Source organism: Odontesthes bonariensis, chromosome 5, assembly GCF_027942865.1.
Source record: "Odontesthes bonariensis isolate fOdoBon6 chromosome 5, fOdoBon6.hap1, whole genome shotgun sequence".
NCBI classification, from domain to species: Eukaryota; Metazoa; Chordata; class Actinopteri; order Atheriniformes; family Atherinopsidae; genus Odontesthes; species Odontesthes bonariensis.
Genome location: NC_134510.1, coordinates 37,794,577 through 37,806,819, shown reverse-complemented (window position 1 = coordinate 37,806,819; position 12,243 = coordinate 37,794,577). Strand labels below are relative to the sequence as shown.

Genomic DNA, 12,243 nt, shown 5'->3' with positions numbered 1-12,243 from the left:
TGCAGTATGTAGTATGTAGTATGTAGTATGTAGTATGCAGTATGTAGTATGTAGTATGCAGTATGTAGTATGCAGTATGTAGTATGTAGTATGTAGTATGCAGTATGTAGTATGCAGTATGTAGTATGTAGTATGTAGTATGCAGTATGTAGTATGTAGTATGCAGTATGTAGTATGCAGTATGTAGTATGTAGTATGCAGTATGTAGCATGTAGTATGCAGTATGTAGTATGCAGTATGTAGTATGCAGTATGTAGTATGTAGTATGCAGTATGTAGTATGCAGTATGTAGTATGTAGTATGCAGTATGTAGTATGCAGTATGTAGTATGCAGTATGTAGTATGTAGTATGCAGTATGTAGTATGTAGTATGCAGTATGTAGTATGCAGTATGTAGTATGTAGTATGCAGTATGTAGTATGCAGTATGTAGTATGCAGTATGTAGTATGCAGTATGTAGCATGTAGTATGCAGTATGCAGTATGTAGTATGCAGTATGTAGTATGTAGTATGCAGTATGTAGTATGCAGTATTTATTATGCAGTATGTAGTATGTAGTATGCAGTATGTAGTATGCAGTATGTAGTATGCAGTATGCAGTATGTAGTATGTAGTATGCAGTATGCAGTATGTAGTATGTAGTATGCAGTATGCAGTATGCAGTATGCAGTATGCGGTTTCGAACACAGCCACGGTCCCGCCAAAACTCTTCCTCTTTTTTGTGATGTTCGGTGAGGAAAGTCGAGCTCCCATTTTGTCTTTTATATTTGGCATTTTATTTTGTCAGGTATGCTCCATGTTTTACTTTTTTGTGCTAATGTTTCCCTGGCTAACTAATGTTTGCGTCATTGTAATCGCCGCTCTTTCGAAGGTCTTTTTATTTTCCAACCTTTCCTCACCGAACATCAGAAAAAAGAGGAAGAGTTTTGGTGGGACCCGTGTCTTTTGTCACAAATGTTCCTCCCCCATAAAAGAATGTACAGAAACAGAAAAAGAACACAAAAGTTCCACCTGACTATTCTTGTCAGGTTAAAAAGAAATAATTTTGTGGAATTATACCCAAGCCAAATTAACCCTTGTAACATATTAAATATAGAACATTTCTCACCTAAAACCCAATGATTGAAATACAAATAAATACAAATAAATACACAGGAGTTGACATTGGAGATCGGAAGTATTTGCTGGCTTGGGAGGAATTTCATCACAACTTTTGCCACGGCTGAGTGTGTGTTTGTGTGTTTTTCTCTGCTGCAAACTGCCGTTTGATGCCTCGAATATGAAAAGAGTTGCAGACATGGGCGTCAATTGGGTACGGAAAGGTATGGCAGCTGCCACACCTTGGGTCCAGGGGAAAATGGAAATGTTCGTTTTTCTTTTTTTCTTTTTTAAAATGAATTAATGGAATTAACTCTGTGTCAATTTGTATTGATTATTCTATTATTTAATACATATAAATGAACTACAATTGAAATTATGAACAACACAATCAATTGATCTAAGTATCATCTTCCCTTCAAAGCTGATGTTATTAGCGGGATTTTTTGTTTGCTAATTAATGTAAAATATGAAAAGGAAGCAGAAAACTTTAGATTTATTCATCACCAAAAAAAAGGGGTCCAATGTTGCCCCAGCGGCGAGGAAGGAGGACCAGGTAGTGAAGGCGGGATTCAGGCTGTTAACGAGGTAATGCTAATGCTAATGCTGATGCTAACAGGGAGATGGAGACGAGCCCATTGTTATGTTAGCAGGGTGTGAGTGAGACTGCATTTGCACACAGATAAGCTACATATCAGACTTTTGTGGTGATTATTTGCTGGTCATGTATATTTATTGATTGATACTGTAGTCATGTGACTATAGTGACCTCGCCATACCTTAGCTTTGGCTGAAGTGACGCTGCTGGTTGCAGATATATTGCAGACTGTTTTTGTTTTTTTTGCATTTTAATTCTGTGAACAAAGTATATAAATATAGAACAACCCAATGATTGAAATACAAATAAATACAAATAAATACACAGGAGTTGACATTGGAGATCGGAAGTATTTGCTGGCTTGGGAGGAATTTCATCACAACTTTTGCCACGGCTGAGTGTGTGTTTGTGTGTTTTTCTCTGCTGCAAACTGCCGCACTGGAAAAAATCTAAATGTGACCAAGTATATTTCTCTCATTGAGTATCTCATTACACTTGATATAAGACACAGCTGCCTAACTAGTACTATTTCAGCCAGATATAGGGACTTGTTTGAAGACAATACATCTGGAATATCTTGTTAAGTGAAAAAGTCTTGAACACATCTTGTTTTGAGTCATATTTCACATGAAACAAGCTTTTTTTTCATTTGAAGAGGTTTTTAAGCTAATTTCAAGATCCCTTTTAACTCAAAAGTCCCAAATATCACATCTTATTTCAAGAAATCTTGACAAGCCGATTTTCACTAGTTCCATAGGCAGATTTTTTTTGCTTATTTCAAGCAAAAACGTCTTTTATTTGTTGTTTTTCTTACTTATTTTTGTAGGGGCATTTTTTCCAGTGCGTTTGATGCCTCGAATATGAAAAGAGTTGCAGATATATGTTTTTTATATTTTTACATTTTAATTCTGTGAACAAAGTATATAAATATAGAACATTTCTCACCGAAAACCCAATGATTGAAATACAAATAAATACAAATAAATACACAGGAGTTGACTTTGGGATAAACCTTCTGTACATAATCCTCCACCTTAAAGAGCTGCTCCAACATCTGGAACAGCGGAGGAAGTCTGACTTACAGCGTGAACAATCTCAGGTCAACATAAATAACGTAAACAATAAAAATAAAAAAGGGGGGGGGGAAAGTGCATCAAATAGAAATAAGGTCTCAAACTGTTACAGTTTATAGGATTTTAAAAATCATTGTTATCTCCATGGAGATTTCAACATTTCCACATCACCAGGATGAAGGAAAAACTTTTTCGGCCCCGTTTGTTGGGACGCTCGTACCGGAGCGGAGTCGCTTCAAAGTGCAAAAGCCCCAAAGAAAGTCTTGCCCTCGTCGGTCTCCAGCTCCGACAGCTGGTTGGTCTCCGTCCACAGCTTGTCTCCCTTGTTCAGGTGGAACACGGCGCCCAGGTAGATGGCGTTGTACCAGCCCTGCCCGCTCCGGGCTCCACCCTCCTGCTTGCTGTTCTGGCAGGCGGACCTCACGGCGCTCATCAGGGAGACTTTGGTCCCCAAGGAGTCCGAGAAGCGCCAGATCCTGTGGCTGAGGGGCATGGGGGGCCTCCCCGCCCCCTCCTCGTCGCCGTCGCCGCAGGACACTCTGAAGGACGCCTGGCTGTAGACGAAGTAGAGGCCGGTTTTTGGGATGACGATGCAGTTGTCCCTCAGCTGGAAGCCGCCCTGAGCGAAGGCCTGGCCCTGCTGGTGGCTCCACTCCAGCTTCAGGCTTTTGCCGTCTTCGTAGTTTCCTGAAAAAGAGACGTAAAGGGATGAAGACGCCTCAGAATCCAAAGATTCACCCGTTAGAGGCGGCAAAATGGATCGGTAAACTCCGGCCCTGAATATTTTCTGAGTGAATGTGTAATAATAATAATGATATATTTTATTTATAAAGACTTTACATCAACTTAAAGGGACAGTTCGCCTCTTTTGACATGAAGCTGTATAACATCCCATATCAGCAACATCATTTCTGAACATCTTCTTACCCCCTGCTGCGTCCTGTGAGCAGAGTTCCAGCCTCGTTTTGGTGTTGATGAAGGTAGTCCGGCTAGTTGGCTGGGGTTTAAAAAATAAAGCGTTTTGCTTCTCAAAACAATATACGTTCAACAGAGTAATACATTTGCATCACAAAATCATTCTCCAGGAAAAAGTCAGAGCTCACAATCGCTTGGCCCTATTTTCTCTCCCTTCATATCACTGCCTGCTGCCGTCTGCCGACAGCCGCGCCTGTTACGCTGTTTGCTGCTCGGTCTGCACAGCAGGCAGTGATACGAAGGGAGAGAAAATAGGGCCAAGCGATTGTGAGGTCTGACTTTTTCCTGGAGAACCATTTTGTGACGCAAATGTATTACTCTGTTGAACGCATATTGTTTTGAGAAGCAAAACGCTTAATTTTTTAAACCCCAGCCAACTAGCCGGACTACCTTCATCAACACCAAAACGAGGCTGGAACTCTGCTCACAGGACGCAGCAGGGGGTAAGAAGATGTTCAGAAATGATGTTGCTGATATGGGATGTCATACAGCGTCATGTCAAAAGAGGCGAACTGTCCCTTTAATGACCTCAGAGTGCTACATTTTAAAACGAGCATTTAAAAAGAAAACAAATGAACAAACAGAAAAAGAATTTAAAGATTTTTCAGTTAAACTGAAGGCTTTTCTAAAAAGGCGAGTTTTCAAGCCTTTTTCAAAAAGAATCCACAACTGTTTAACAACTGAAGCCAATAAATAACTGAATGCATCAACTTCCTCATAGTGGCTGCCAAAAAAAGGAAGTTGCAAATATAAAAAACACAAAGTGGATATCATGAAAGAGAGGCGATGACTCACCTTCTAAATGGATGGCCGCCTTGGCTTTGCTGATGATGTGCCCCAGCATGTAGTGGGTATCTGAGGAGATTAGGACAAACGTGAGCTTAAATATAAACGTAAATGTATTTTATTTATACAGCCCTTTACCAAAGTGCTTTAAAGTTGGTAATAAATAAAGAGAAGAATAAGTTAAAACAAATAAAAACAATAAAAGAACAGTGAAAGCAATAAAATACCACAAAATCGAATAAGATAAAAAAAGATGTAAGTGTCGTCATACTACTGGGTATTAAAAGCAATCCTAAATATAGACTTAAACAGAGATGGGACCAAGTCACACATGTGCAAGTCTCAAGTAATTTTTTCTTGGTCAAGTCACCTTATTATTGCAATTTTACCTGCAGAATCTGATCTTAATAAAGTGAAAACACAAAGATATAAGTAACTGTCAGTAAACATCATTGGCCAATGTGTCCAACCTGTCCACCCCGTATCATATCAAGCTAACGTTATCTAACTACCGACTAGGCTAACAGGATAGTATTAGCTAATTTGACGAGCACTTACTGGTCAGAATGGATCTTCAGATGACGAACAAAGTTGGAAGTTGTGCTAGATGCTTAACACTCAAGTCATTCAAGTCATCGTGTCTCAAGTCAAGTCAAGTGCCGAGTCTTTAACTTCCAAGTCCGAGTCGAGTCTCGAGCCTTTTTTTTTTGTCAAGTCAAGTCACAAGTCATCAAAACAGCGACTCGAGTCGACTCGAGTCCACGTCACAGTGACTTGAGTCCCCATGTCTGGACTTAAATACAATGATTCGTGAACAATGGTGCATATAATCACCTGTTGGGTCGGCAGAGTGCTTCATGGTCGGAGCTTCCGGCTCGCCTGACTCCATCTGGAAGAAGAAAAGACCCCAGAAGCCAGATTAGAGACGAGCACACACTCCCAAAAACATCTGAGATCCAGCACAAAAAGACCCAGAGACACATAACTATAGTAGGACTGAGCGGGCATTTATGGACCTCAAATGTGTTGCATTATTGTGGAAAAAGATCTGTAGACCGAGTACTACTCAGTGGATAAGACAGATGTTAGCAAGCCTTCCATTAGAGAGAATAACTCACATATTAAAGGCTAAACGGCAATTATTTGAAGACATGTGGAGCATCAGCTACATTAAGGACTTGGATTTAATAGATCAAGAAGTTGAAGACTAATCTTTGTGGGCAATGCAGATCCTGACCTTGTAAGATTTGTGTCTTATTTTGCATTTATTAATAATTCTTGTTTGTATATTAGATTAATCGCCTCGGTTAACAGGGGGAGCATCCTTGTTTCAGCTAACTGGAGTTCAGTGGAAGTTGTTCTCTGTCTGTGTGTGTGTTTTAAATAAGAAGTTAAACTCAGACATTAGTTGGAAAGTGACAGAATGTTTGAATAGAGAGAAAAAGCAGATTTTACAGTGTGGACGCTGTATTTTAAAGGGTGACGACAACATTAGAAGTACAGTTTCTGTGATTAGAAAACAAGGAAAGGTGGAAGGTTTGTGGCAAAAGTGTTACACTGTAAAAAATCTAAGTCTTACCAAGTATATTTGTCTCATTGAGTATCTCATTACACTTAATATAAGACACAACTGCCTAACAAGCACTATTTCAGCCAGATATAGGGACTTGTTTGAAGACAATACATCTGGAATATCTTGTTAAATGAAAAAGTCTTGAAAAGAAATTGTTTTGAGTCAGATTTCACATGAAACAAGCTTTTTTTTTTCCATTTGAAAAGGTTTTTAAGATAATTTCAAGATCATTTTTAACTCAAAAGTCCTAAATATCACATTTTATTTCAAGAAATCTTGACAAGCCGATTTTCACTAGTTCATTTGGCAGATTTTTTTGCTCATTTCAAGCAAAAACGTCTTTTATTTGTTGTTTTTCTTACTTATTTTTGGAGGGGCATTTTTTCCAGTGTATGTTTTGTTTTTCTTTTACTCGTCTTTAAACAAATGCAGCGACTTTTTGTATGGAAGTTGAATGAAGATGTACAAATATAAAGGCTGTATGTATGCAAAAGTGTTTAAAAACTGAAAAATAAAAATAATGTGGCAACAAAAAAAAAAAAAGCCACAGGTAATGCTTACCTTTGTTTTCAGGCTTCCGTTCCAGTACCAGGCAAACAGCTGGACGCCTCCCAGACAAAGGGCCACGATGGAGAGGGCCCCCAGCACCTTCCACATCCAGCCTGTGGACTTCTTCCCCACCAGAGACTCCATCCTCGCCTCAACATCCACCTCCGCCTCACCTGGCGTGCTCGTGTATCCCAGCATGCTGCGCACAACTCCAAATGTCAGAATGTCTGAGAGTCGGCCGCTCTGACGCTTCTCTTTGTGTGCTGTTAGAATGAATGTGTGGCCGGGAGCTTGTAGTATTTATGCAGCGGCAGCTGCTCCTGCAGAAGGGAAACTCCAGTGATGTCACCATGTAAGCGGAGACAGCGCAGAAGGCAGCAGAGCGAGCAGAAAGTGGACGGCAGAAAGCGAAGGGGGGAAAGAGAAGTCACAGAATTTTCTTTTTGTGGAAGTTCACCAGAGCGTCGTGGTTTCAGGCTGGGAAGGCGGTTTGAAAAGCACACACACACACAGAAACACAGAAACACAGAAACACAGGCTAGAGACAGACACAAAGTCATACTACAGTGCGTCTGAGGTTAAAGCCACAGCTGGCTCGCATTTTAAGACCAGGCCAGATGTTTTTACGTGAGAAAACAACTCAGATCTCCTGCAGAAATCCACCTGTTTACCAGCTGTTTGTTTGTAAACTCATGTGCAGTAATCTGTATATATCAGTATTCACTCAGAATGTTCAAACAACCAGCTTCTCAGTTAAAAAATGTAAATGTACTTTATTTCTGCAGCCCTTTACAGACAATCCTTACGGTGCACCAAAGTGCTTTACAGCAGGTAATAAATAAAGAGAAGAAGAAGTAAAAACAAATAAAAACAATAAAAGAACAGTGAAAGCAATAAAATACAACAAAATCAAATGAAGATAAGATAAGATAAAAGTGTCATCATACTACTGGGTATTAAAGCCATCCTAAATAAGCAGGTTTTTAGCCCAGATGTGAAGAGGCCCAGGTCAGAAATAAGACGCAGCTGGACGGGGGGCTTATTCCAGAGCCTGGGGGCAGCTTTGGGAAAAGGCTCGCTCACCCCAGGGTTTGTATTCTGACCTGGGCACTTCCAGCAGAAACTGATCTGCTGGCCTCAGAGCTCTACCAGGACTGTTAAAAGCTCAGATAAATACGACGGGGCGAGGCCGTTAAGAGCTTTAAAAACACACATTAAAAGTTTAAAATCAGTTCTCTAAAGGACAGGAAGCCGATGGAGGGAGTTAAGAACAGGAGTGATGTGCACACGTCTGTTGGTGTTGGTTAAAGACGGGCAGCAGCGTTCTGCACCAGCTGAAGGCGGCTGAGAGAAGACTGGGAGACGCCCACATAAAGGGCATTAAAATAGTCTGACCTTGAACTTATTAGGGCATGGATGGCTTTCTCAAGGTCATGACCACTTAAAAACATTTTAACTTTGGCCAGGAGACGCAACTGGAGAAAAATAGTCCTGACCACATTGTTAATCTGTTTGTCCGACCTCAGATCAAAGGTCAAAGAAGAGGTACATTAATGAGAAAACAAGTGCTCAGTTTAGGGAGGCCATAGCTATGTTACCAACAATGAGCTCAGAGTCGGTTGAAGGACTGCTGGATGATTTATAACTTAAACATTTTGAATGTAAAGGAAGCTGTTGCACCGATAAGAATTAGCACTTTGATCAAACAGAAACACCACTACGGTCAAAAACCTGAAAAGAGAATGCAGGAAAGCTGAACGTAAGTGGAGGAAAACAAAGCTTCAGATTCACTATGAGCTGTACAAACAAAGCCTGCGTAGTTCTAACAATGAGCTGCATTTATCTGAAAGGATTAACAAGAATGTCAACAATTCTCCAACTCTGTTTGCTATGGTTGAAAAACTCACAAATCCTCCTGAACAGTCAAACCCAGACCTCCTCTCCACTGAGAAATGCAACTTTTTTAGGCAAAAAAATCCAAACGATTAGACAAAACATTCAACTAATCTGGAAATAACTCTGACGTTATGTCACAATTTAATACTGCTGCAATGCTTTTATTTTATGTAAAGCACTTTGAATTGTTTTGTACATGAAATGTGCTACAAATAAATTTGATTTGATTGATCTAACTTGTATAAGAGCAGTGTTCCAGCTGGGTTTCATTCATTTTCCCTTTCAGCAGCAGCGTTTAACAGGGATTTTTCACGCTGATTTCCATCTGTGGCTACGTTGCTGTGATGCTAAATGAGTTGAGTTGTTATCTCTCATCCGGTTTACGCAGCGCTGAGACCACATGATGGAGAAGATACTTTTCATCGTGTTTATCCTGAGAGGGACAAACTGAAATGCACATGTGATGAGATGTGACAGAAGCAAAGAAATGAAGTGACATCGGGCCGTTTACTCTGCCTCACTACAAAGCTTGTAAAGAAAAAAAAAGGAAAAAGAGAGAGTGATCTATTTCTGCCGTTCACCTCGGTCTGAAAAGAGAAAACTTGGCACATCTCAGCTTTCTGTTTTGCAGCTGTGAGATTACGCAACTCTGTTGACCTAAAAAAAAAAAGTTTTTACACTTCTTCTTGTGACTCCATGATTCTGTTTCACTTTTCACCTCTATCTATCTATCTATCTATCTATCTATCTATCTATCTGTCTATCTATCTATCTATCTATCTATCTATCTATCTATCTATCTATCTATCTATCTATCTATCTATCTGTCTATCTATCTATCTATCTATCTATCTATCTATCTATCTATCTATCTGTCCATCTGTAGATCCGTTGTCTGGAAGGTTGCTTGGTGTCTCTTTGGGGTGATTGCAGCTGCCTGTTGCCCCTTTGTCTTTATAATAAAATTAGCATAGCAGCATTTAGCTGTTATACTGCAAACAAATGGAACAAACTGCCAGTGGAGATTAAACTTTCACCAAATGGAGACATTTTTAAATCCAGGTTAAAAACATTTCTTTTCTCATGTGGTTATGTATGAAATCTGCACGCTATCTTTGAATTTATCTGGACTGTTGCTTGTTTTTAAATTAATTTAAATTATTTTATTTGTTTCTCTTTATATTATTTTATATATTTTTAATGCTTCTTCCACTCCCTGCTGCAATGCTTTTATTTTATGTGAAGCACTTTGAATTGTTCCGTACATGAAATGTGCTACAAATACATTTGATTTGATTACAGCTCTGTGCTGTCATGCCTCTGTGGGCATTTTATGCTCCTTCTGATGGATTTTGTGGCCTTAGAGGTGGTAGGAGAGCAGCAGCAGTGGCCCACCTGTCTGCCCCTGTATGAGCTGAATGTTGCTGCATGTTCACACTCTGAAGGTTTTATTTGCCATGTGTGAAATCCACCTTGAAGTTGCACCTCCGTGTCTCACGTTGACTGTTTCATTCCAGCATGCAAACTGTAACCGACCACAAGATGTTGCCGGATGATATCATCTTCACCACCATCGTCTCCACCCACAAGACGCCGGCACAAACAAACAACTCATTGCATCTTTGCATTTTCTCCTGCTCGCTCACTCACCTCCCCGCCATTGTTCAGAAGCTCTTAGTTATCTGGTGTCCTCAGAGCTCCTGAACCAACCAAACTTTTATTTAGCTTTCATGTTAATCCACCATATTGTGAGGCCAGGAACCAAAGCAAAGCCCCAGAATGCTGCTGCTCTCCGTTCTGTCCGCCCTGCTGCTGTCAGCCTGAGAGATCAGACACAATCAGAGGGGTGGATCCTCTAAAACTACTTACAGTTCCAAGCATTTCAACCATCTCACTCGCAGTAAAAAAAGTCTAAATGCCCAAAAATTCCCAACAAGAAATAATTGAGTTAGCGTTGATGCTAACTTAAACACTAGAACAATGCTTTGAGCCTCTTGCAATAATCTTTGGATGTCTACATCCATCTTTTCTTTGTTATGAACGTTTGTGGCTTCCTCCATTCTGTGCTGCTTAACTTTCCAGTTGAATAATTGAAGAGAATAATGCTTATTTATTCCAAAAAGGAAAGGAAAATTGATGCGGAATAAAGTTTTAAGAACGGATAAACAGACAGACAGACAGACAGACAGACAGATAGATAGATAGATAGATAGATAGATAGATAGATAGATAGATAGATAGATAGATAGATAGATAGATAGATAGATAGATAGATAGATAGATAGATAGATAGATAGATAGATAGATTGATTGATAGATAGATAGATAGATAGATAGATAGATGGATTGATTGATAGATAGATAGATAGATAGATAGATAGATAGATAGATAGATAGATAGATAGATAGATAGATAGATAGATAGACGGATAGATGGATGGATGGATTGATTGATAGATAGATAGATAGATAGATAGATAGATAGATAGATAGATAGATAGATAGATAGATAGATAGATAGATAGATAGATAGATAGATAGATAGATGGATTGATTGATAGATAGATAGATAGATAGACGGATAGATGGATGGATGGATTGATAGATAGATAGATAGATAGATAGATAGATAGATAGATAGATAGATAGATAGATAGATAGATAGATAGATAGATGGATGGATTGACTGATAGATAGATAGATAGATAGATAGATAGATAGATAGATAGATAGATAGATAGATAGGTAGGTAGGTAGATAGATAGATAGATAGATAGATAGATAGATAGATAGATAGATAGATAGATAGATAGATAGATAGATAGATGGATAGATTGATAGATAGATAGATAGATAGATAGATAGATAGATAGATAGATAGATAGATAGATAGATAGATAGATAGATAGATAGATAGATAGATGGATGGATGGATTGACTGATAGATAGATAGATAGATAGATAGATAGATAGATAGATAGATAGATAGACGGATAGATAGATAGATAGATAGATAGATAGATAGATAGATAGATAGATAGATAGATAGATAGATAGATAGATAGATAGATAGATAGATAGATAGATAGATAGATAGATAGATGGATGGATGGATTGACTGATAGATAGATAGATAGATAGATAGATAGATAGATAGATAGATAGATAGATAGATAGATAGATAGATAGATAGATAGATAGAAAGAAAACAGAATTTCTTCCTCCATAAGTCACGTTTTCCAGAAGTAGTTTTAACACTTAAAGTTGAGTTTATTGTGTTAAGGTTCATTTACTTTAGGTCTTTAGGCAGCTGTTGACCTGTTGTGTTAAGGTTCATTTACTTTAGGTATCTGTTGACCTGTTGTGTTAAGGTTCACTTACTTTAGGTATCTGTTGACCTGTTGTGTTAAGGTTCACATACTTTAGGTATCTGTTGACCTGTTGTGTTAAGGTTCACATACTTTAGGTATCTGTTGACCTGTTGTGTTAAGGTTCACTTACTTTAGGTAGCTGTTGACCTGTTGTGTTAAGGTTCACATACTTTAGGTATCTGTTGACCTGTTGTGTTAAGGTTCACTTACTTTAGGTATCTGTTGACCTGTTGTGTTAAGGTTCACTTACTTTAGGTATCTGTTGACCTGTTGTGTTAAGGTTCACTTACTTTAGGTATCTGTTGACCTGTTGTGTTAAGGTTC

General features: G+C 38.8%; 1 protein-coding gene across 1 annotated transcript; it reads right to left on the bottom strand.

Moving 5' to 3' along the window:
- Positions 1-1,950: 1,950 nt before the first annotated feature.
- tnfb (tumor necrosis factor b (TNF superfamily, member 2)) lies at positions 1,951-6,911 on the bottom strand. Its single transcript, XM_075466846.1, has 4 exons — positions 6,665-6,911; positions 5,365-5,419; positions 4,540-4,599; positions 1,951-3,456 (listed from the first exon to the last, which is right to left on the bottom strand). Exons 1-4 carry the CDS (start codon positions 6,848-6,850, stop codon positions 3,005-3,007), a joined length of 753 nt encoding a protein of 250 aa, XP_075322961.1. The 5' UTR covers positions 6,851-6,911; the 3' UTR covers positions 1,951-3,004.
- Between the last annotated feature and the right edge of the window lie 5,332 nt (positions 6,912-12,243).

Coding starts and splice junctions, on each gene's coding strand:
- tnfb (XM_075466846.1), bottom strand. CDS start 6,850: ATGCTGGGATACACGAGCACGCCAGGTGAGGCGGAGGTGGATGTTGAG. Junction 5,420..6,664: donor ACGGAAGCCTGAAAACAAAG/GTAAGCATTACC, acceptor TTCTTCTTCCAG/ATGGAGTCAGGCGAGCCGGA. Junction 3,457..4,539: donor GGCGGCCATCCATTTAGAAG/GTGAGTCATCGC, acceptor TCTCTTTTTCAG/GAAACTACGAAGACGGCAAA.